The 21,904-nt window shown below is 41.6% G+C and overlaps 3 protein-coding genes across 32 annotated transcripts in view; all 3 read right to left on the reverse strand.

Moving 5' to 3' along the window:
* CREBZF (CREB/ATF bZIP transcription factor) overlaps positions 1–7,806 on the reverse strand; it is a 34,909-nt gene extending 27,103 nt beyond the window's left edge. The window contains exons 1-4 of one of the 14 annotated variants that reach the window (XM_045577918.1): positions 6,403–7,806; positions 6,094–6,171; positions 4,890–4,958; positions 2,399–3,139 (exon numbers count right to left, since the gene is read on the reverse strand). In XM_045577918.1, coding sequence (XP_045433874.1) covers positions 6,156–6,171; positions 6,403–7,535 — 1,149 coding nt within the window. In that variant the 5' untranslated portion in view covers positions 7,536–7,806 and the 3' untranslated portion in view covers positions 2,399–3,139; positions 4,890–4,958; positions 6,094–6,155. Of the gene's footprint in view, positions 1–2,398; positions 3,140–3,589; positions 6,172–6,284 lie in introns of those variants that run through there. The other 13 variants (XM_045577920.1, XM_045577921.1, XM_045577922.1 and 10 more) reach the window with 13 other exon arrangements.
* A 6,494-nt stretch (positions 7,807–14,300) lies between these two features.
* On the reverse strand, positions 14,301–15,869 carry CCDC89 (coiled-coil domain containing 89). The gene has a single exon (XM_036428155.2). It carries the CDS (start codon positions 15,617–15,619, stop codon positions 14,513–14,515), a length of 1,107 nt encoding a protein of 368 aa, XP_036284048.1. The 5' UTR covers positions 15,620–15,869; the 3' UTR covers positions 14,301–14,512.
* A 2,652-nt stretch (positions 15,870–18,521) lies between these two features.
* Positions 18,522–21,904, reverse strand: part of SYTL2 (synaptotagmin like 2) — a 120,021-nt gene continuing 116,638 nt past the window's right edge. For all 17 annotated transcript variants that reach the window (XM_045578163.1, XM_036426770.2, XM_045578164.1 and 14 more), the window contains 2 exons: positions 20,615–20,820; positions 18,522–19,589 (listed from right to left, as the gene is read on the reverse strand). In XM_045578163.1, the coding sequence (XP_045434119.1) occupies positions 19,444–19,589; positions 20,615–20,820 (352 nt within the window). In that variant the 3' untranslated portion in view covers positions 18,522–19,443. The remainder of the gene's footprint in view (positions 19,590–20,614; positions 20,821–21,904) is intronic.

The raw sequence follows: 21,904 nt of genomic DNA on the forward strand, positions 1-21,904 counted from the left end.
TTTGCATATTAGCCTTTTATTATATAGGATATACACTGAGTGGCCAGATTATGCATTCAGGGATAATAATAATCTGGCCACTCAGTGTAATAAAATGGGCAGTATAGGCCAACGAGCATGTTATTTCAAATCTTGCTATAAATCTACCTTATCAAAATTTTTGATCTGGGAACATGAAAACTGAATTTGCATTATAATTTAAGGAAAGTCATTTGTAGCCAAGATCTAAAGAATACTGCCTCAGTCAGAATAATCATTTTTAATAGTTCAGTGACAGCAAACTAAATAGTTTTTTACAATTTGTAATTATTTGGCTCTAAAAAGAAAGTATTCGTATATTATAAGTACTTAAATTAATATAAATTTGTAATATAAATTTAGTGTACTATAAGTACACTGAAATCCAGAGAGGGAGGTCTCGGAAATTGACCTCAATGGGTATGTAATAGGAAAGACACAGAATTTGGAGGCACATTCTAAAGGAAGTTGGCCCACCAAAAAAATTCAAGTCGGAATATTAGCACAAGCATACAAATGTTCAAAACACCATTTGTGACTGCACCTATGTATACCAACACTTTTAGACTGTAAAATTAGAATAACTAAAGATTGAGCAAAACATTCTCATCAAAACAAGTAATTTTGGCTCAACAAAATTTTTTAAATTATTAAAGCCTGTTGTGTACTGGCTTCTTTAAAAAAAAACTCTGGGAAATAGCTGAGAAAGAAATCCTGACTGCACAAATTGGGGAAAAGTAAAAAACTAATAATAAAAACACTGCCAGTAACCAAAGTAATGAGAAAGGAAAGTTAATGAGCAACTTTCTATATCTTTAAAAAAAATTGTTTTTCTCTAATTTTATTTATTTTTAAATATATTTTATTGATTTTTTTACAGAGAGGAAGGGAGAGGGATAGAGTTAGAAACATCGATGAGAGAGAAACATCGACCTGCTGCCTCCTGCACATCCCCCACTGAGGATATGCCTGCAACCAAGGTACATGCCATTGACCGGAATTGAACTCAGGACCCTTCAGTCTGCAGGCCGACCCTCTGTCCACTGAGCCAAACCGGTTTTGGCTCTAATTTTATATTATGTTCCTAATGCAAAGCTACTTTCTGAATCAAATTTAAAATAACTCCAAGTTTAATTCTTCACTTTAATACAGAGTAAATGACCATTTGTAATCTAGATCAGAGCTCAAACTGATAAGACAACAGGGAGTAACTAGTGAACAGAGTACTGAGGTATTAAAAGTTCAAATATGTGAAATATATTGTGCTGGCCAAACAAAACATTCTATAACTTTCTAATGAAAAATCTTCCCCCTTTTGATTCCTGGTTTAAGTGGTTAACTATTCAAGTAGTGAAGAAAAAACACAGTGAAATACGAAAATAAACATTTGAGAGGGTCTCACAACTTTGTTTTGATAACGTGTCTGGGAGAAAAAAACTAAAAACTTGAAAATATATTACTACCTCATTATCAGATTGTTTAGATTAAAAACTTTAGTAAGACCTTAAACTTAACCTTCAAAATGCTCAACTTGGTAATCACATCTTTTAAAAAAATAATTACTCATTAAAAGTGAATTATTCACCATGTTCCATCAAAGCAGAATAGTTGGTGCCTAATAATTGACTGTAGAATTACAGTTGGCTATACCGTTGGTACTGTAAAAACACCTATCAGTCACTTTAGTAGCTACTGGGAATAGTCTGCTGCCAGGCATAACAGACACTGAATACACTTAGGATACAAGAAACTGAGCGGAATAGGTGTTGCATAATACTATATAATAAACTATATAGAAGTTATAGTAAATTATTCTGGAAAAAAAAGAAATAAGAGCTAATGTCCTACACTAGTAGTCGGCAAATCGTGGCTCCCGAGCCACATGCGGCTCGTTGGTCCCTTGAGTGTTCTAATGCCACTTCTTCAAAATGGACTCGCCTGGCCAAGAACCGACTTCTGCACATGGGCCATGAAGTTTCAATTGCACTATGTATGTGCATACTCGCACGTGGTATTTTGTGGAAGAGCCACACTCAAGGGGCCAAAGAGCCACATGTGGCTCGTGAGCCGCAGTTTGCTGGCCACTGTCTATACCATTTCCCACATCTATCACTTGTATACTTCTCAAATGTAAGATAACATAGCATTGTTAGGTCTAATCCAGGTAAAAGAATGTATTAACACAATCCAACAAAAATGAAATAAAACAATCCAGAGTTCTGAGTGTTTTTTCACACTGCAATAAACTGGAGATTTTGATTAAACAAAACAGCCCTATATTCCACAAAAAAAAGCCACTCCCATCATCCAGAATACTAAAGCCCTTACATAACACTAGAGAAATTTTAACTTCTATGAAATAGTAGAAACGAGTATACCATTCATTAGAAAACTCAAAATATTAAAAAAAAAAAATTGTCAAGTACTCAGAGAAAGCGCAAGAAGCCAAAACCTCAGAATCCACATATCCTGATATTACCCTGAATTGCAATTAACTAACCACACATTTTATCATAAGACAACTTTTTCAAAGATATACAGACAACGCTTCTATTTAAAAAGATTACTCTTTATAGTTAAGGACTTTACATTAACTTTCATATTCTATTGGCAAGATCTGTCTGAACTTCAGATTATCTTTCATGTTCCAAGAAATACAAACTCATGATATGCCTGTGATCTCTGATGGCTTGTTTATCAATTCTATTCCACTAAACATAATTCCATAGAATGTGTTCTTGATTATGTAAAGAATCTAGTACTCCTTGATGAAATATTATAATTCTCTTCTCCAATGGTTACAATTTTTAAAAAGGTATGCGAAGAACTGAGTATCACTCCTTTGAAAGACCAAAAAAAAAAGTATAATTTTGTTCCAAAATTAACTTAGTCTCATGTATTTCTATTAAGTCTTTCAAGGATTCCAGAGAATCTTTTCAAATCTCCATTTCTGGAAAGTGAAACCACTATAGAAGTAATTTGGGAACTTGAAAATGGCATTCATTTTTTTCAGCAGATGCCAAATTTTTGACAGACATGGCTCCCACAACTACTTTGTTACCATCAGTCCAGTCAGTTAACAGGTTGTAGGAAAAGATTCGCTTTTGCAGACACTGCTAAGCTGTTCAAAGAGAAGAGAGAGAGATTAATTTAGTGATTATAAAATGTACAAATATTTAAAATATTTTGAAGACTTTTTGTCGACTTATATCAGAGGTGTGACTACATTTTAACAATCACGGACATTTTACTCAAGTCAGGTCAAGGAAGTGCAGAAATTGTGGCCAATGATAGAAATAGAAGGTCAATATGATATGTTAGTTCAGTTAATGTATGAATTCCTATCACCATCAGAAGACAAATATTAAAAAGCAACATCTGTAGTCTAGTTCTATATAATTTTGCCATAGAGGCAAAATTCGAAGGGAAAAAAAGATTGCCTAAATACTATTTTCATCCTTTAAATAGAACCAAACCAGAAAATTTCAAAACAATCCATATATTCCAGAAATCTTCTTTATACAACTATTATTCACCAGAACACAATTTTCTAAAAATAGTAAGACAACAGTTTCATATTTATCATAACTTTTTTAATTAACAAGTAGTGAATAGGACACTTTTAAGATACTGTTTACTACATACTGAAATAAACAGATCTATTGTAAATTCAGAAACTCAAGGCATTTACAGTAAAATGTGTTTATACATAAATATGACCAAATTTATTTAAAGCCCCTGTTAGATAGGTCTTAAATACATGCAATACCATGTAAAACAAGACTATGAAGTTGATGTAAAAAAATGACAAAAATCACCGAGTCACCAAAATTAGAGAAAAAAAAAAATGAAATGGAAACTAAGAAAAGACAGTTAAAACATAAGTAAACCTAACAAAGCAGCTTTAAAATTAGGTGATACTAATCTCCACTTTCAAAAGTTCTTAATCAAGTATTTTCAAATATTGCCATTTATAAAATGACATTCTAAAAATCTACACTTGGAATTTCAAAACATCCCTATTCAGAAAGCTTTTGACTACTATTTTCCCCGTCCCAACTTCAAATAATCCAGGAAAAGCACTGATGTTGGGAAGAAAATATCCTAAGGAATGGTATAATTTTTAGAAAAACGCACTTACTGCTTCCAGAACCTTTAAGACCCACAATCAGCATTAACAAGCATTTTTCCTATTCTTATCCATTATTTTTCAATGTCATATTAGAGATGAAAAAATTCTTTGAGCCCATAACTGAAAGATCAACAAACCTGGTTTTATTATGACACCATATTTTTGTCGTTAGTACTGCACAAAATTATATACAAAGAAATATATACAAAATGTTCAAGTATTAATTAAATTTCAATTCAAGACTTGTTTCAAAAATCTACATTTAACATATTTCATAATGATAGCACAAATTAGTCATTTTAAATAATTTTTCAATTACTTTTGGTTTATATATATATATATATATGTATATGTATAATTCAGTAGGCACTAAAAATCCATGCAGCTGCATCGTGAGGGGCTTGCTTCTGCACTTAGGTATAAGCAGTTTCATAACTCCAGGCTGAGAGTTTGGCTACTACCCATTCATGCTCAAGTGCAGTAGATGGTTTTACAAAATTGCTGTGATGCACTGGAAACCAGAGTTAAGTCTCAACTAATATTATCTAGAAACAAAACATTTACAGTTGTGCAAGAACAAGGATTCCATTTTCATAACCAAATAACAAAATAAAACATTTTGTGTGTAAGATAACTTACATCTTTGGACTGCTGGAAAAACTTTTTAATCATGAACATTTTAAAAGAAAAGACAGCAGAAGCCCTGATATTACCTCTTTTTCCTCATTTCTTATACTACCTTTTAAAATAAAGCAGGAAATGTGGCCAGCAGCTGGTCCCGTCTCTTCTGCCCCAACAGCTGTATCCACTTTAGCACAAAGAAAAACAAGGATGCTAAATAGGTATATACTTTATCAAACAGTGATGTTTCACAAAGAATTTTTTTTTTTTTTTTACAAAGAATTTCTTAATGCCTGTTACACTGACGGCCACCATAACTCAATTTACACAATTGGACAATAGAGAACTTCAAGGGAAGAATCTATTTCATCTTTGGAAAGTGTCAATCGTTTCATTAAGTAGTCAGCACTACTCAATTTTAAAAATAAATATCTTTGAAATATGGAAAATAAGATTCTTTGTGAAGCCTCACTTTACATGTTTTCATTCACATTTCACAACCTTCAAAATCGAATCATACATAAATTTAACCTAAAAGTTTAATACAACAAAAATAAAGGTGTCCAACAATTAATTCATACTCAGTGATAGGGTCATCACTGTGCTGGTCCTCAAAGAAGCATTTGATTTAACCATTCTTAGTCCTCCTTCAATTAACTAACACAGGAGTCTGATATGCATGTTAATTTTCAACTTCTCTAATAGTGAGATATTAAAAATCTGTTAATCTGAATATTGTAGTTCTAGATCTACTTAAAACTAAAAGGCATTACTGAATATTTAAGAGTTATTTTGTTGTCACCTCCAGCAAAATAACTATCACCTTGGTGCATGCCCCGAACACTTAATTGTCAACCTCTGAAAAGTTGCTCTAATTCTGGAATTCCAATTTGCACCTTGTACAACTCGGAACTTCCATCCAACTTCACCTGTTTCACTGTCTCCAAACTGTATCTCTATTAGCAGCTTTCAGTGTACAGTTGGAATCGATGTCATCCAAGGCCTTGTCCACACTGGGGACAGAAGAGCTAGGTACGTACACGCAAGTCTGAACAAGGGGACACAGTAACAGCTATTTCAACCATAAGAAGCATCTTAAATACATTATTGACCAGCACAAGTCTGTTTCCAGGGTGGACAGGGCCCAAATTCAATTCCCCTCCCGCCTTCTTAAAAAAAAAAATAAAAAAAAATAAAAAAAAATAAAAAAAAAAAATCAGGAAAAAAAAAAATCAAACACACACACACAAAATTGAGATGTTGCCCATTAAAGTAGACTAAGCAGCAGAGCATGAGCGTTACGTGAAGAGATGGAACCTTACCAGGTGGTGAGGCGGGAACCACTGTCCTGAAACCCCTACAACGGAGCCTGGCAGGAAGTAAATCACCTAAAAAAGAAACTGTCAGAGAGATTTAATAGTCACATGTTATCATTGGGAGTTGGCTACAGTGTCACATTCATGCTTTTAGCTAAACACTTAAAAGATTCAATATTACTTTTTTTCTTTTCCACCTGACATGTGTCCAGTGACGATGTCCCACACTAAGGTTTTTTTTTTTTTTTTTTTTTACATGGTGTAAGGGAGTTGAAAGGGGAAAACGCGGATAAAGGGCAGATTACTTGACCCTACATTTTCAGAGAAGACGACGCCTTCCGGGCGCACGCCGAGCAGAACTCCACCGACACCTTATCCTTGTCCACATGGAGACACACTCCTCCCGCCGCGTCGTCCTCCTCCAGCGGGTCCTGCTGCTGCTGCTGCTGCTGCTGCTGCTTCCCCACCGGCAGCGCGTAGTCGTGGTCCCCGGCGGGCGAGTCCCTGAAGAGCGAGGTGGTCAGCCGCAGTCCCACGCCGCTCAGCCGGCTCAGCAGGCGAGCCAGGCCCGTCTCGTTGGCCAGCACGGCCCGCAGGTAGCGACTCTCCTCCTGCAGCGCCTGCACGCGCTGGCCCAGCTCCCGGTTCTCGGCCCGCAGCTCCTGGTTCTCGGCGGCCAGGCCCCGCACCCGGCTCTCCAGCCCCATCACGTACTCCTTCTTCTTGAGCCGGTTCAGCCGCGCGGCGGCCGCCGCCGCCTTCCGGGGGCTCTTGGACGCCGCCGCCGCCGCCGGGTTGCTGTCGCTGCCGCTACTACCGCTGCTACCGCCGCTGCCGCCGCCGCCGCCTCCGGGGGCCTTTCTCCGCCTCTTTTCGCCGCCGCCACTGTCACTGCCGCCGCCGCCGCCGCCGCCGATGCCGTTCAGCAGCCTCTGCAGCAGGTCGGAGAAGCGCTGCATCTCGGCGGCCGCGGACTCGTCGTCGTCGTCCCCTCGCCACAGGCCGCCGCTCTCCGAGCCTCCGCCGGACGACAGGGGCCCCGGCGAGCTGAGCCCCGGCTCCAGGTGCCAGTCCGCTTGCCGGGGGTCCAGCAGATCGGCCAGTTCCAGCCCGGACAGGAAGTCCATGTCCTCCGTCTCCTCCCCGGGGACGCCGGCCATCGCCGCCGCCTCCTCCTCCATCTCCTCCGGCGAGGGCGCGCGCCCCGCCCCGCGGCCGCCGCTGCCGCCGCCGCGGCCCCCCCTGCCGTCCGCCAGCTCGGCCTCTAGGCCGCCGCGCGGCTGCTCGCGGCGTGGAGACCTGGAGACCGCCGGCTCTTTTTCCTCCGCCGCCGCCGCCTGGGTCCGGGCCGGGGGCAGCGGGCGGGCGGCGGCCGGCGTCGGGCTGTCGCTGCGGGCCGGGGAGTCGGTGCCCGAGGCGGCCAGCAGTTGGGTCAGGCTGTGCCTCATGGGGCCCGGCGGCCGGCCCACGCAGGCCCCGGCCGCTCAGACCGGGCCTCGCGGGCCCCCAGGACCCCCGGCCCCAGCGCGGGGAAGCGGCGAGCAGACCACGACGAAATGCAGGGGAAGGTCCGAGGCGCCTCCCGCCCCACTTGGCCGGCCGAGCCCCCACGCCCAGGCGGGGGGGAGGGGGAGGGAAGAAAGGCCCGGGCGGCGAGGCCCCGCGATGACTCGCCCGCGCCACCCGGACAACGGCCCCGCCGGAAGGCAGCGATCGCGCCCCAGCCCCGCCCACGGCGTTTCGCGCTCCGGGCTCTAGTATCGCGAGAGTTCAGGGAGGCGTGGCGTGGGAGTCATTCCTGATTGCCAGTGATGTCATGTTAACGGCGGCAAAGAAAATCAACACACAAAAAACAAAATGCCTTTCTGTATTCTGGCTTCCACTTCCAGTGAAACCACTCTGTCTCAGAATTGATCTTCTAGGAAACAACTTTTTAAAAATATATATTTTTTATTGATTTTAGAGAGGAAGGGGAGACAGAGAGAAACATCAATGAGGAGAGAGAATCCTTGATTTACTGCCTCATGCACGCCCTGCGCTGGGGATTGAGCCTGCAACTCAAGCAACCTGAGCCTGTGCCCTGACTGGGAATCTAACCATGACCTCTTGGTTCCAAGCTATGCGCTCAGTCACAGCCACACCGGAGGGTACCAACTTTTGCATAAATTTAAAGTTCTTCTGGACTGCTTTTAAGTTCAAGACTGGTGGCCAGGTCCTTCTTGACATTTTGCCTTTCCCCTTCCGTTATAATTCAAGATCTTTTCACTCCAACACTTATAGAGTACTAAGAGGAAAAAAGGTAAATAAGTAAGGCATTCATATGTAACTAAAATTTTCCAACTTTTTCTTATAAAAACTTCTGAACATATAGAATATAGTACAGTATTCACTCTAATTCAGTCCAATATCCAGGCTAAACAATTAACGTATTGACATATGTGCTTTACCTGCATATAAGTGTTTGTAAATAATAATTATTTTAGCTGACTCAAAAATCTCACCACTCCAACATATTTCAGTATGCATCTCTAAAAAAAAAATAAAAACATTATCTTTTATAATCATAGTACCACTATCAGGTCTTAGGAAAATTAACAATCATTTGTTAATACTATCTGCTACCCAGGCCCTATTCAAATTTCCTCAGAATAATCTTTTGTAGCAAATATTTTCTTTTGAGTCCGAATTCAAACAAGTCACTTACTGCATTTGGTTGCTACATCTTTGTGGGGTCCCCACCCCCCATTTCTCTTTCATTTTTTAGTTTTTTCTTAATACTGTTTTTTTGAAAAGACAAGGTCAGTTGTTTTGAAAATGCACCACATTCTGAATTGTTTCCTCATAGTGTTATTTATCTGTGTTCCTTTAATCCTACAAGGTATTTGAGATTGGAAGCAGTTCCCAAATAAATAATAAAACAATTTATTTTTTTTTTAAAAAAACAAGGCCACTTATTTGAAAACATTGGTGAAATAGAGGATGATAAGGAGTTCTTAAAGAGGGAAAGGTTAGTGTCCAAATAGCAGAGACATGGAGAGTGGAAAGGGCGAGAAGGGGAGAGAAGGAGAGAGAGAGAGAGAGAGAGAGAGAGAGAGAGAGAGAGAGAGAGAGAGAGAGATTGATTGATTTTCCTGGTCACCCCATGCAGCCTGCTGTTCGGTTGTTACTGTGAGGGCATCCTGACCAATTTGCATATTACCTTTTTATTAGTATAGATTTAATATCTCATAGGACAAGTCTTTTGTTAATCTCACTTTCTCAGGATTTTCTATCAATACATGGATATTTATTTTTCCAGAAATTCATAAATTTTCCAAGTTCAAAAACTGGAATTTTATGGAAATTGCATTAAATTCATTTATTTCTTCCAGTTACTTAATGCACTTTTTTGCTACTGGACTAGATTGTTTTTTTCTTTGTATTTTATAAATGGTGATTATTGCTACATAGGAAAGCTACTGATCTTTTTGCTAAATTTTTAAGCCCCCTGAACTTTAATAGTTTTTCTTTTAATATGTTTTTAGTTATTTCAGAGTGGATGGGAGAGGGAGTGAGAAATAGAAACATCAATGATGACAGCAAATCATTGATTGGCTGCCTCCTCCATGCCCCCCATTGGGGATCTAGCCTGCAACTTAGTCATGTGGCCTGACCAGGAATTGAACTGTGAACTCCTGGTTCATAGATTAATGCTCAACCACTGAGCTATGCTGGCTGAGCAATAGTTTTTATTTTCATCTGATTCATTCAAATTTTCCTGGTAGACAATTATGTCTCCTTATTATACTAGTACATAAGGACAGTTTGCCTCCTCCACAATATAATAATGAAATAGCGATTACTTACTGTTGATAGCCAACTTCCTAGAATACTTTTACTTTAACAGGAATGCTTCTACTGTCTAGCTATTGATTTGAGATGGGTATTCTTATTAGATTAAGCTCAGTTACAGGACACAGATACCAATCCAGCTATTTTAAGCAGAAAAAGGTATAATACAGAGAATGCATGCCTGCAAAGTCATTGAAAGGGCAGGAGGAGTGGGCATTAGGCTGGGTAATCAAGAATGCCACTCAGGCCGAAAACGTTTTTGGCTCAATGGATAGAGCGTCAGCCTGCAGACTAAAAGGTCCCAGGTTCGATTCTGGTCAAGGGCATGTGCCTTGGTTGCCGGCATATCTTTGGTGGGGGTGTGCAGGAGGCAGCTGATCGATGATTCTCTCTCATGGATGTTTCTGACTCTCTAACCCTCTCTCTTCCTCTCTGTAAAAAATCAATAAAATATATTTTCAAAAGAAAGAAAAATCCACTCAGCGCAATGTGGCCGAACAGGCCTGATAAGGATCTGCTACCTCTGCCCTGGTTGGGAAAGGAGTAAGTAGAAAGCTGAAATGCTGGCTTCCAGAGCAATGCTGCTGCCAAAACTCCCAGTTCCATATATTATGTTGCTGCCTAACAAGTTACCCAAAACCTTAAAAAAAAAAAAAAAAAAAAACCCACAAATTTTTGCTGATCATGTGACTTAAAACAACAATATACATTCATTATCTCCCAGGATTTCTGTTGGTCAGAATTTGTAATTGTCTTAGCTATGCAGTCTGGCTCCATAACTCTCATGGAATCCATTCACATTTTGCCCAGGGCTTCAGTCATCTGAAGGCTTGACTCAGGCTAGGAGTTCCACTTCCAAGGTGGCTGGCAGGTTGGTGGAGAGGAGGGCACCTCAGTTCCCCATCCATGTGGGCCTCTTCCCAAGCTGTATGAGCATCTACACTACATGGGGGCTGGCTTTACCCAGAGACCAAGGAAGCCGCAGCAATGTCTTTTATGACCTAGCCTCAGAAATCATGTATGATCACTTCTGTAGACTCTCTTGGTCACAGGAGTCAGACCTTGTTCACTGTGGAAGGGACTACACCAGAATATGAATACTAGGAGACAAGAATCATTAGGTGCTTTCTTGGGAGCTGGCTACCATATCCCATAAAACTAGCGAATGCACATTGGGATGCTATTACAGGAAAATGTCCCCAAAAATATGCCTGGCAACAACAGCCAAAGCAGGGAAAAGGGCCCCTGCCTTATTTGCATCTTCCAAATATAACTGCAGAGGAGTCTGCAAATACAGTTTGCTTTGTGTCTCTTTGTTTTAGCGTTTCCATTTCTGCAATACAGGAAAGCACATTACATAAAAGAGGGATTAAAATAGAAGATAGCCATGACCAGTTTGGCTCAGTAGATAGAGCATCATTGGCTTTTGGACTCAAGGGTCCCAAGTTTGATTGTGGTGAAGGGCATGTAGCTTGGTTGCGGGGACATCCCCAGGAGGGGGTGTGCAGGAGGCAGCTGATCGATGTTTCTCTCTCATCGATGTTTCTAACTCTCTCTCCCTCTCCCTCTCTGTAATAAATCAATAAAATGTATTTTTTTAAAAATAGATAATATATACCAACCTATAAAATTCTCCAAAAAGATTTTATGGTACTTTGGCACCCAGACATACGTTTATAGAGTGTTCTATAGCGGAGAATTGGAGTAGTGATGGTGGGGAATGAAGCTGAACCAGGGTTGTTGCTTTGCTGAGTGGATGCAGCAGAATGACAATAGTGCTTCAGAGGGCAGAGTGCTAATTTTTTGAAAAGAAAAACAGTCAGAGATTTAAACTGATGTTTTTGACTCAAATTTAACATTAAATGATTCTCATTCTCCCATTTGTCTGTTGCTAAAAATAGCTTTAATAATGCCAAAATTACAACTAACCATAAAACTAATCAGTGAAATTTACTAAGATTTCTTTGTGGTTCTAATTCTCCTTGGAATATAACCCATGAAAGAAATTCATCAGCCCTGCCGGCACGGCTCAGTTGGTTGAGCATTGTCCCACGCACAGAGAGGTCACAGCTTCTATCCCCAGTCAAGGCACAAGCTTGGGTATGAGGCTGGATCCAGGTACGGGTCCTGCAGAGGCGGCCAATTAATGTTTTTCTCTCACCGATATTTCTATCTCTCTCTCCCTTCCTTTCTCTCTAAAATCATATTCATTAAAAGTGTTGTTTAGGTCTAGAGTCATTTGAATGACTCCTTTCTCTATATGGTTACACCAATGCGAAGTTCATACCATGTTCTAATCATCTTTCTCATCACTGAAAGTTTTAGCTCCCTGATTTCCTCTTCACCCAGTAAGACCTCTTAGTTAAGGTCACCCAGTGAAGGTCCAAACTTAGTTAAGGTTTGGATTCAGGCATTCTGGTGCCAGTGCATGCCTTCACACACTGCACGAACACCTTTCCTAGTTCAGTGACCATAGATCTGGGCTTCTTACTGGACTTGAATGGGAATGGGGTGGGTGGAGGGTTGAGCCAGATTACAAAGGCTCACATATTTATAGAGGTGAGTTAAGGGGATTAATCTGGCCACAGAGTCTCTTGTTAGAGTCCTCTGTGAGTGCTTATCTTGCATTCTGGATGATGTGGCTATTGGGAGAGGCTCTGTGAAGGCTTCTGAGCCACGTCCTCTCATGTTTTTCTTATCTCTTCTTTTGTATGATTTTTACACAGTCTACAGCAGCGTTTTTCAACGTGCCGCGAGATGTTGCCTGGTGTGCCGTAGGTGCAGACAAGACAAGAATTTTATAATTTTTCACTATTTTGTTTACTTAATATTTCATAATAAAGTAATTATAAAATACTTTCTTTGTGTTTATTTGATTCCTATTCAAGAGAATTACTTTATATATAGTCAATATAGGCACAGAGTTAAATTTTTTAACATTTTCTAATGGTGGTGTGCCTCGTGATTTTTTTCATGAAACAAGTGTGCCTTTGCCCAAAAAAGGTTGAAAAACACTGGTCTACAGACTTCAGCGTAACTGACACTTCCAGGAAAAGCTTTCCCTAACCTCCTCTGCATTATATTGGGAAACCCTGTTGTGCACTCCTATGGCATTCCATTTTTCAGCATTTTTCTCACTCACTAGGATGCAAATTCAGTGAGAAAAAGGTCTGTCTTGCTCACATTGTGTCCCAGAGTTTAGCTTAGCGCCTGGACAATAATAGGCTCTCAATAAATACTTGTTAAATTGGTAAAACATATTATAACAATAAATTATTAATTAAAAGTGAAGGATCAGAATGGCTTTGTCTGCCCTACCTTTACCATCTTTTGTCTGTCTGTTAGGGCAAAATCTAAACCAACACCAACAGTCTAAGAACTTGAAATGAGAAATTGGGTTTCTAAAATCTAAAATGTAGGTCTTACACAAACATGTGAAAATCCACAAGAAACATTAATATATTTAAATCTTTAAATCTAGGAGAAAGCTATTAATCATTCGGAGGCACTTCTTAGGGTAGAGAAAGATGTTGCCATTAGCCATACGTTATTAAACATTTGTGAAAGGGGCAGCTTCTAGCCAAAGGGTCTGACCCAGTTATGTCAGGCCATATTTAGCTCTACTTGTATATAAGATGTTTTGTCTACTCAATTCTTGGAGAAAGAAAAATCTGTAGGCTTTTTGAGGCCATCTACTCAGAAATAGAGCCTTCTAGGAATTTAAGCAGTTACGTCTCATCCCTGACCAAGAATCAAAACTGAAATTTAGGTACGTTATTACCTAAATGATCCTGACCGAGAATCAAACCCACATAGAATGATGCCCCAAGCAAGTGTGCCCTCCGGCCAGGACCACTTATTTGAATCTTATTGCTCATACAGGCAGATTATTATAAAGTTTGCTTAATGATCTCAATCTTTGTCTTCCAAGCTAGGGCAAATACAACAAAAAGGATACTGCTGTAAAACTGGTGAAGCAAGCAATTCATTGGCCTGTTAAAAAATCAGACTCCTTTTTTTTTTCTTCTGCAAGTTGTGTATGCTCTTCATATGCTATTAGCTGTTATACTTTACAGTCTCAACTATGGGAGACTGCACACCTACAGTTTGCAAACCTATTATCTACAAGGGCTAATGATTCTAATTTTTTTCACAACCAGCACATTCGATTGCTCATTATAGATTCACTTAAATCTATAGGAGCTGCTAATTTAAAATCTTTGGCTACAGGAAGTTATCCAAGGTTGAGATATATATATATATTCTCAACTATATATATATATATATATATATATATATATATATATATATATATATATATATATATATATAATGGGAGAGCTAGAGATACCAATAGCAAACTTAGGAAGATTTTAAAGGAGTAAGACAAAATCTGGCAAATTGTGTATTCTAAGAGGCAGGAATGAAAATCAGTGTTAATCTTACAAAGTTAACAGCCTCATAGTAAAGTAGCTTTTCTTTGGAATTGCCTTTTGTGCTTAAAAATATAACAAATTGAAAAACATCTTGACTCTTGCCAAGGGCACACACATTTGAATTCTAAACTGGAGGCGAGAGGAAGCTTCCGCTTTCCCTACGGAAAGAGATGGCGGAGTTTGGCATTGAGTTCCTTCTCCTTGCTTAGAAGATCCAGGCTGTGCTTTTTGAAGGCTTCCGACTGCAGCCTGAGCTCCTCGTAGGCCTTCTGGATCCCATCTATCCTGCGCTGGAGTTCCCGGACTCTCAAGTTACTGTCCACGGCCACGGCCTCTTGCTCGAACCGCTCTAGCGCTTGCCGCCTGGCCACCTCGGCCGCCTCCAGCTTCTCCTCCAGCTGGCGGATCTCCGCCTGCTTGCTCTGAAGCACCTTGCCCCTGTCCATGGAGAGCTGGAGCAGCTCTTCCTTCTCCTGCGTGACCGTCTGCAGCCTGGCCTGCAGCTCCTGGCTCAGGCTGCTGTGCGCCTGCTCGGCCTTGGCCGTCTGCTCCGCGGCCTGCTGGTGCTGCTGCTGGAGGCTCTGCAGCTGGCCGCGCAGCTGCTCGGCCTCCTTGGCGTGGGCGCTGGCCTGCTGGCTCTGCAGCTGCAGCAGCTCCTCCTCCCGGGCCTGTGCCCGGCGGGCATCCTGGGCACACCTCTGTTTCAGAGCCTCCAGCTCCTTGGCCAGGACCTCGCTCCCGGCCGTGAGCTGCAGGACCTTGGCCTCCTGGTCCTTCAGGGCCTGGCTGAACAGGCTGCCGTTCTCCAGCCTCAGCCTCTCGTTCTCCTCCCGCAGCTTGGCGTTCTCGCTCTTGTATTGGTCCTTGAAGCGGATCATCTCCTCGTGGTTGGCCGCCAGGGTCATGAAGCGGTCCTCCACCTTCCGGGCATGCTCGCTCTTTGCCTTGAGCTTCTCGGCCTCCAGCTCCACTTTCTCCTCCAGCTCGGTGTTAAGCAGCTCCAGGATCTGGCAGCGCTCCAGGGCCTCGTCGGCCCTCCGCTTCAGGATGCAGATGAGCTGGGACTGCTCGTGGATGCGGGAGCGGAGCATGGCCTTCTCGCTCTTCTCCTCTTCGGACAGGCCCCGGAGGTTTGCCAAGGCTTCCCTCAGGCCATCCATTTCCTTAAACCCCATCTCCTCTTCCTGGATGTCCAGGGTTTTGTTCTGCGCCTCTAAGGGTTCTTCAGAGGGCGGGGTGTCCATCCATCTCGAGAGCCTTCTCATTCTCAGGCACAGGTGCTCCTTCCACCACGGGCTGCCTCCACACTCTCTCCCTGCTTCAGCTTTCCAAAGCCACTGTGTTGCCAGGGGCTCCGGGCACTGTCCAGCCGCAGGTTCCCCCAGTATGGAGCCAGGCGATTGGTGGGCAGGTCCTCAGAATGCGGTGACGTCACAGGGGGCCAATCTGGCGGGGCTATGCCTGCCTTTCTAATCACTCACAGCTCAGCAGCTCACAGCCCAGGGTCTGGCCTCTGCTGCCCAGGGGAGAGGTGCCAGCCCGCCTGGTTTGCATCCAGGGCCAGAAACCTGACTACACCTCCTCTGGTTGAAGTAAACAAATGGAGCTGGCAGCAACTGCTCCTCCCTCCTCTCCTCACCTCAGCTGTCATGAGGACAGGTTACTACTGTCTTTGGAAACACAGTTGGCTCCTTTGAAACACAGCAGTCTATAAATGCAAAGCAGCAGTGGTACGCTGAGAGCCAGCCAGGACCCTTAGTGCCTTGAGTTTGCATCTGTAGTGCTTGGCACAGTTCAGCAAAAGAGCAAACCCTAGTGAAATAAATATTCTCTTTTTTTTAATTGGATATTCAGCACTCCCTGTTTTTACTTGCTAGCAAAATAAGGTAACAGCAAGAAGCCTGATGAGTGACAAAGAGATGGCAAACATCCAAAGAGAAGACAAAGAACCAAGTGAAGCTTACCGTCATAGAACGTCCATTTCAGATGAATTAAGTAGTTAACCGTAAAGAATAAAATAAAGCCTGACTGGTATGGCTCAGTGGTTGAGCATCAATCTATGAACCAGAAGGTCACTATTCAACTCCCTTGTCAGGTTACATGCCCAGGTTGCAGGCTTGATCCCCAGTGTGGGGCATGGAGGAGGAAATGGATCAATGATTCTCTCTCATCATTGATGTTTCTATGTCTCTCTTCCTTTGGCTCTGAAATCAATTTTTAAAAAAAGAATAAAATAAAAATCAAAGTATTAGAAGTGGAAACTAGGAAAAAATAAAGGAAACCATAAAAATTCTGGGCCAGGAAGAACTTTCTTAGCTTAAACATTGTGTAAAAGACGATTAAAGAAAAGCTTACGTTGACTTTGTTGAACAGTTGTAGATAATTTTAAAAATTGGGCCCAAGCTGATTTGGCTCAGTGGATAGAGCGTCAGCCTCCGGATTGAAGATTCTAGTCTCGAGTTCAATTTCAGCCAAGAGCACTTGCCTAGATTGCAGGCTCAATCCCCAGTAAGGGCCATTCAAGAGGCAGCCGATCCATGATTTATGCTATGTCTCTCATCATTTATGTTTCTATTTCTCCCTCTTCCTTCTTCTCTGAAATCAATAAAAAATATATTTAAAAAAATTGTGACCTTTGAGGTGTATAATTTAAAAAATTGACCTCTGAGGTCTATCCAGCTGCTCCTTCCTCTGAACTTGCCTGCCATTTTACTCCCTTGCCCTGACCATCTGCGGAAGGTCCCCTAACCAGCCAGCTCCATGGCCCTGGCTGTAGGTGTTCTCTTTGCTTGGAATGCCTTTTCCCACCATGTCCTGTGTTGCTCTAGTATTTTGCTCAGTATTTTTTAGTTCAGAATCACCTCTCCTGTGAAGCCTTTCCTGGCCCCAACATGTGAAATTGACCATGCACCTTTCAGAACACCCACTGCAGCCTATTTGTACTGCTAATGGAACCTGTCAAAACCTTATTGCAACCCTCACCGGTATGGCTCAGTGGATGAAGCATCAGCTTGCAGACTGAAGGGTCCCTGGTTCGATTCCTGTCAAGTGCATGTGTCAAGGCAATTCTCTGGTGGGGAGTGTGCAGGAAGCAGCTGATCGATGTTCCTCTCTCATCAATGTTTCTAACTCTCTATCACTCTCCCTTTCTCTCTGTAAAAAAATCAGTAAAATATATTTTAAAAAACACAAAGAAAACCTTATTGCATTCACTGTTTACCTGCTTGCCTCCCCTTATTAAATGCCGAAGTCATTAAGAGCAGGCACTGTGTCTGTTTTATCCTTGATGACTAAAACAGTGGCTGGCACACTGAGAAAACTCAGATAAATATGTGTTGAATGGATGTTAACTGCCTGGCCAGTGTGGTTCAGTGGTTGAGCATCAACCCACGAACCAAGAGATCATCAGTTAGATTCCTGGCCAGGGCACATGCCCAGAGTTGTGGGCTCCATCCCCTGTAGGGGGCATGCAGGAGGCAGCCAATTAAAATTATCCCTCTCCCCACCTTCCTCTATGAAATCAATAAAAATATATTTTAAAAATTAGACAAGAATGTGTTTTCTTCAAATCTTTTCAATTACTTTTTAAAAATAAGACATTGGGAGCATAACCAACAGACACAAGACACTGGGGGCGTGTGCTGAGGGCATGTGCCAGGGGGTAGGAGAGGTGGGGGGAAGGTCAATAGGGAAAGAAAAAAAGAGACATATGTACTATATTTTAAACAATAAAATAAAATTAAAAAAAAAAAGTAAGTCCTTGGCTTAACCAGTTTGGCTCAGTGGATAGAGTGTCAGCCTGCTGACTGAAGGGTCCCAGGTTTGATTCAGGTCAAGGGCATGTACCTTGGTTGTGGGCACATCCCCAGTGGGGAGTGTGCAGGAGGCAGCTGGTCTATGTTTCTCTCTCATCAATGTTTCTCCATCCCTTTATCTTCCTTTCTGTAAAAAAAATCAATAAAATACATTTAATGAATAAATAAAGTAAATCATCTAATAAAATATCCAAAACTGCCCACTTAGAGGAAATAATGTCCAGTGTTGCAATAAATATTGGAGAAATATTAGCCTAGCAGAATTTCTTTAGCCTTGCTAGGGGATTTAGATTTTTAGGATCCCTAACATAAAGTATTTCATTTAAAATAAGAAGATTAATTTTACAATACATTTAAGTCATAATAATTTATTTTAAGGATTTTTACAAAATACTTTATGAAAATTATACATATATAGGAAATACAGTATAATTTAACAATTAACATTCTACTTAAAACTTTTTTTGCAAAGCATGTCTGTGACCACTCTCATGCTGCTTTCATATAGTAGAGTTATAAGAAAAACAGAATCTTATATATGCAAGGTTTTTGTTTTATATATATTCTATTACAAAATACAGGTTTGATTCCTAAGCTTAGGAGAAAATTAAGCCCAAAATTGAATTCCACTTATGGCCAGTGGGTGGCACCAAAGCACATTCGAGACTGTTTTAACACTGGGACAAGGGAAAGCAGTTTTCTCAAGACAGAAAATACATGCAGTAAACTCAGTCTCGCCCTAATATGGAATTCCATAATTTATGGAGATTACAGAGTAAATAGTTTTCTTATGGTCAAATTCTTTATCATCACTGATATTCTGCCCTCCACCCCCCAGGTGTATCTTTCTCACTGTTTTCCACAACCTACGTATTTGCATTTGCTGTAAGGAATTTCAATGGTCAAGAGGCAGGCTTTGCTAATCGTAGCACAAGACTGGTGTGAAGCACGTGATGGAAAACTAGAAAACTTTTCCTGTTAACCGCCCACATTTAATTTTTTTTTTTGGGTGGGGCAGCTTTTTCTTTGAAGCAACAGATGGATTTTCCTAGCTTTCTCCAATATCTTCTTTAATGTTGGAGTCACAAATATGTTATGCGTTTTTGTTATTATTTAAATATCGTGGGCCTATCACTAAAGAGGCACATGCAGGTTGACTTTAAAATGAGTGCCGACAGATAGGAGGTGGGGATCTCTGTCCACATGGTCGGATTTTCAAGATCAGATTCTATCTGGTTTGTAGTTTTCAGTGGAGGAGCCGATGGACTTCGGGCTCATTTGGAAATCTTGGCGATCAGCAGCATTCTGAGAGGCAGGATGGCTTCAATCCAAGTGTTGGGGGAATTTACCATCTTTTCCCAGAGAGCAACTTCCTCTGAAGTGGAGTCCATCCAGTCCACTTCAGTATCATAACTTTTACCTGGAAAAAAGCTTTGCATTAAAAGAGGAATAGCGCATTGGGGAGTGGGAGGGAACTTGTTATTCTTTTTTAAAATTATATTTTTTATTGATTTCACAGAGGTAGGGCGAGGTAGACAGAAACATCAGTGATGGGAGGAAATCATTGATTGGCTTCCTCCTGCCCACCCCTCACTGGAAATCGGCCCGCATCCCAGCCATGTGCCTGACTGGGGGGAAATGAACCAAGACCTCCTTGCATATGAGTTGATGCTCAACCACTGAGCCACATCAGCTGGGCAGCCATTCTTTAATTATAAGCACCAATGGAAGTCAGCTAGGAGGGCACCAGGAGGGCAGATCTGGGACTCACTATAAGAAAGAACTGTTGAACTACCTGAGATAAGTACTCTATTCCCAGAGTAATGGTTTCTCTTCTCTGTCACTTAAAAGCTAGATGACAACTGTCACAGGCTTGGGGGAGTGGTAGGAAGGATTCCCACCTTGGGTTAGAAGTGACAGGAGATAATCTCTGAGGAAGCGTGACTACAGCTTTAGTGTTGAGTAGACTCAATTTGAATCTCGGCTCCACCACTTACTCTGTTACTTAATTTGTTGGAACACCTGCTGTTCTGGAGATAACATTAGTAACTGCTCATCAAACTGCTGTTAGGATGAAGTGAAATAACGCAAATAGAGCATTCAGCACAGTGACTGGTGCTCCATCAATTAGTTACTATTATTACTCAAAGCACACTTTTAGCTAGGAAGGGCCATATGTTTTTTCAGGAAAGAGTAGAGACGAAAGCTCTTCTTTCTTCCCCCCTTCCCCCCACCCCCATAAGGTAAGCTCTGTGGGTGACACACTGCGCCCTGTTAATCTTCCCATCCCAGAGCCTGCAGCACACAGCTGGCACTCCTTCACTCACTCATTGCATTACACTTGACAGAAATATCTGTTTGCATTAGGAAGGAGCAAAGCAATAAACGTCTAGCATCTCCAGAAGCATTTGGCTCACAGAAGATTAAAAATGTAACACATATTACCGGTTCCAAAGCCGATCCGAAGACCTCCCAGGAACTGGTTGGTTAGTTTGTAATGGTCCCAGACGGTAAGCTCTACGCAGGCTTCCGTCAGATCTTCAGGCCTGAAGCCATCATACACCATGGTGTGGTTGAAGACAGGGTTGGTGGTCTTCCCCACAGCTCTTGTCCTCTGGCGACTTTTCCGACTTGTATCTGGCAGGATGATACTACCAACGGAAACGTGATTGTAAGAGCCTTTTAATGAGATAGTGGACATTTGTGCTTTCCATGCACTTCAACGCAGCTAGCTACTGGTGGCAGGAAGGAGAGGGGAGAGTGTAGAGAAACAGCACTGATGGTGGGAGCCATCATGCGGGAAAGACAGCATATTCGAGGGGACCAGACTTGTCTTGAACCCTGACTCTGCCACTCACTGGCTATGTATTGCAGGGAAAGTTAGTTAACCTTTCAGACACTTGCTTCCTCATCTATAAGATGTGAGTGGTAGCGCCTACTTCGTAAGGTTAATATTAAAATTACATATTAAGCAAACGACCTCTCTCAGTTCCTGCACTTAATAAGTGCTTACTATGTAGCAATTGTTTGAGGATTCCTTTAAAATTTGGAAGCACAGTCTACTCTTGATTATCTGTGATAGTCTAAGGAATTAGTCTTGTATAGAATTGAAAAAGAAGAGAAACCTGCCCCATTTGCTAGACTTGATTTTGGAAATAAATTATATATTTGCAATCATTCACATTTAATTTGTGGTAATAGCTGAATTAACTTTTAATCTATCACACCCCCTGGGTAAAGGCAACAGGGTCTGAGACTAGTCTCAAAATAGGAGACTGACTAAAGTTGAAACATTCTACCAGCTGACATCTATGAAGAATGTGTTGCCTTTTTGTTTTGTTGACAAGTGTTTTTTGTTTGTTTGTTTTTTTTTTGTTTTGTTTTGTTTTGCTGTGTAGAAGCTTTTTGGTTTGATGTAGTCTCATTCAATTACTTTTGCTTTTGCTTCCCTTGCCTTTAGGGTCAAGTTCACAAAATCCCCTCTGAGACCAAGGTCCATGAATTTAGTACCAATGTTTCCTTTGATGTATTTTACTATTTTAGTCTCATATTCAGGTCTTTAATCCATTTTGAGTTAATTTTTGTGCATGGTGTCATCCCCTATGTTCACTGCAGCACTGGCCACAATAATCAAGACATGGAAACCATCTAAGTCCTTTGTAGGATGATTGGGTAAAGAGGATGTGGTACATTTATACAATGAAATACAACTCAGCCATAAAAAAAAGAAAAAAA

The sequence above is a fragment of the Pipistrellus kuhlii genome, unplaced genomic scaffold (genome assembly GCF_014108245.1).
Source record: "Pipistrellus kuhlii isolate mPipKuh1 unplaced genomic scaffold, mPipKuh1.p scaffold_m20_p_9, whole genome shotgun sequence".
Classification (NCBI taxonomy): Eukaryota; Metazoa; Chordata; class Mammalia; order Chiroptera; family Vespertilionidae; genus Pipistrellus; species Pipistrellus kuhlii.

Excerpts from the sequence above, each read along its gene's own strand:
- CCDC89 (XM_036428155.2), bottom strand. The coding sequence starts at position 15,619 with ATGAGAAGGCTCTCGAGATGGATGGACACCCCGCCCTCTGAAGAACCC.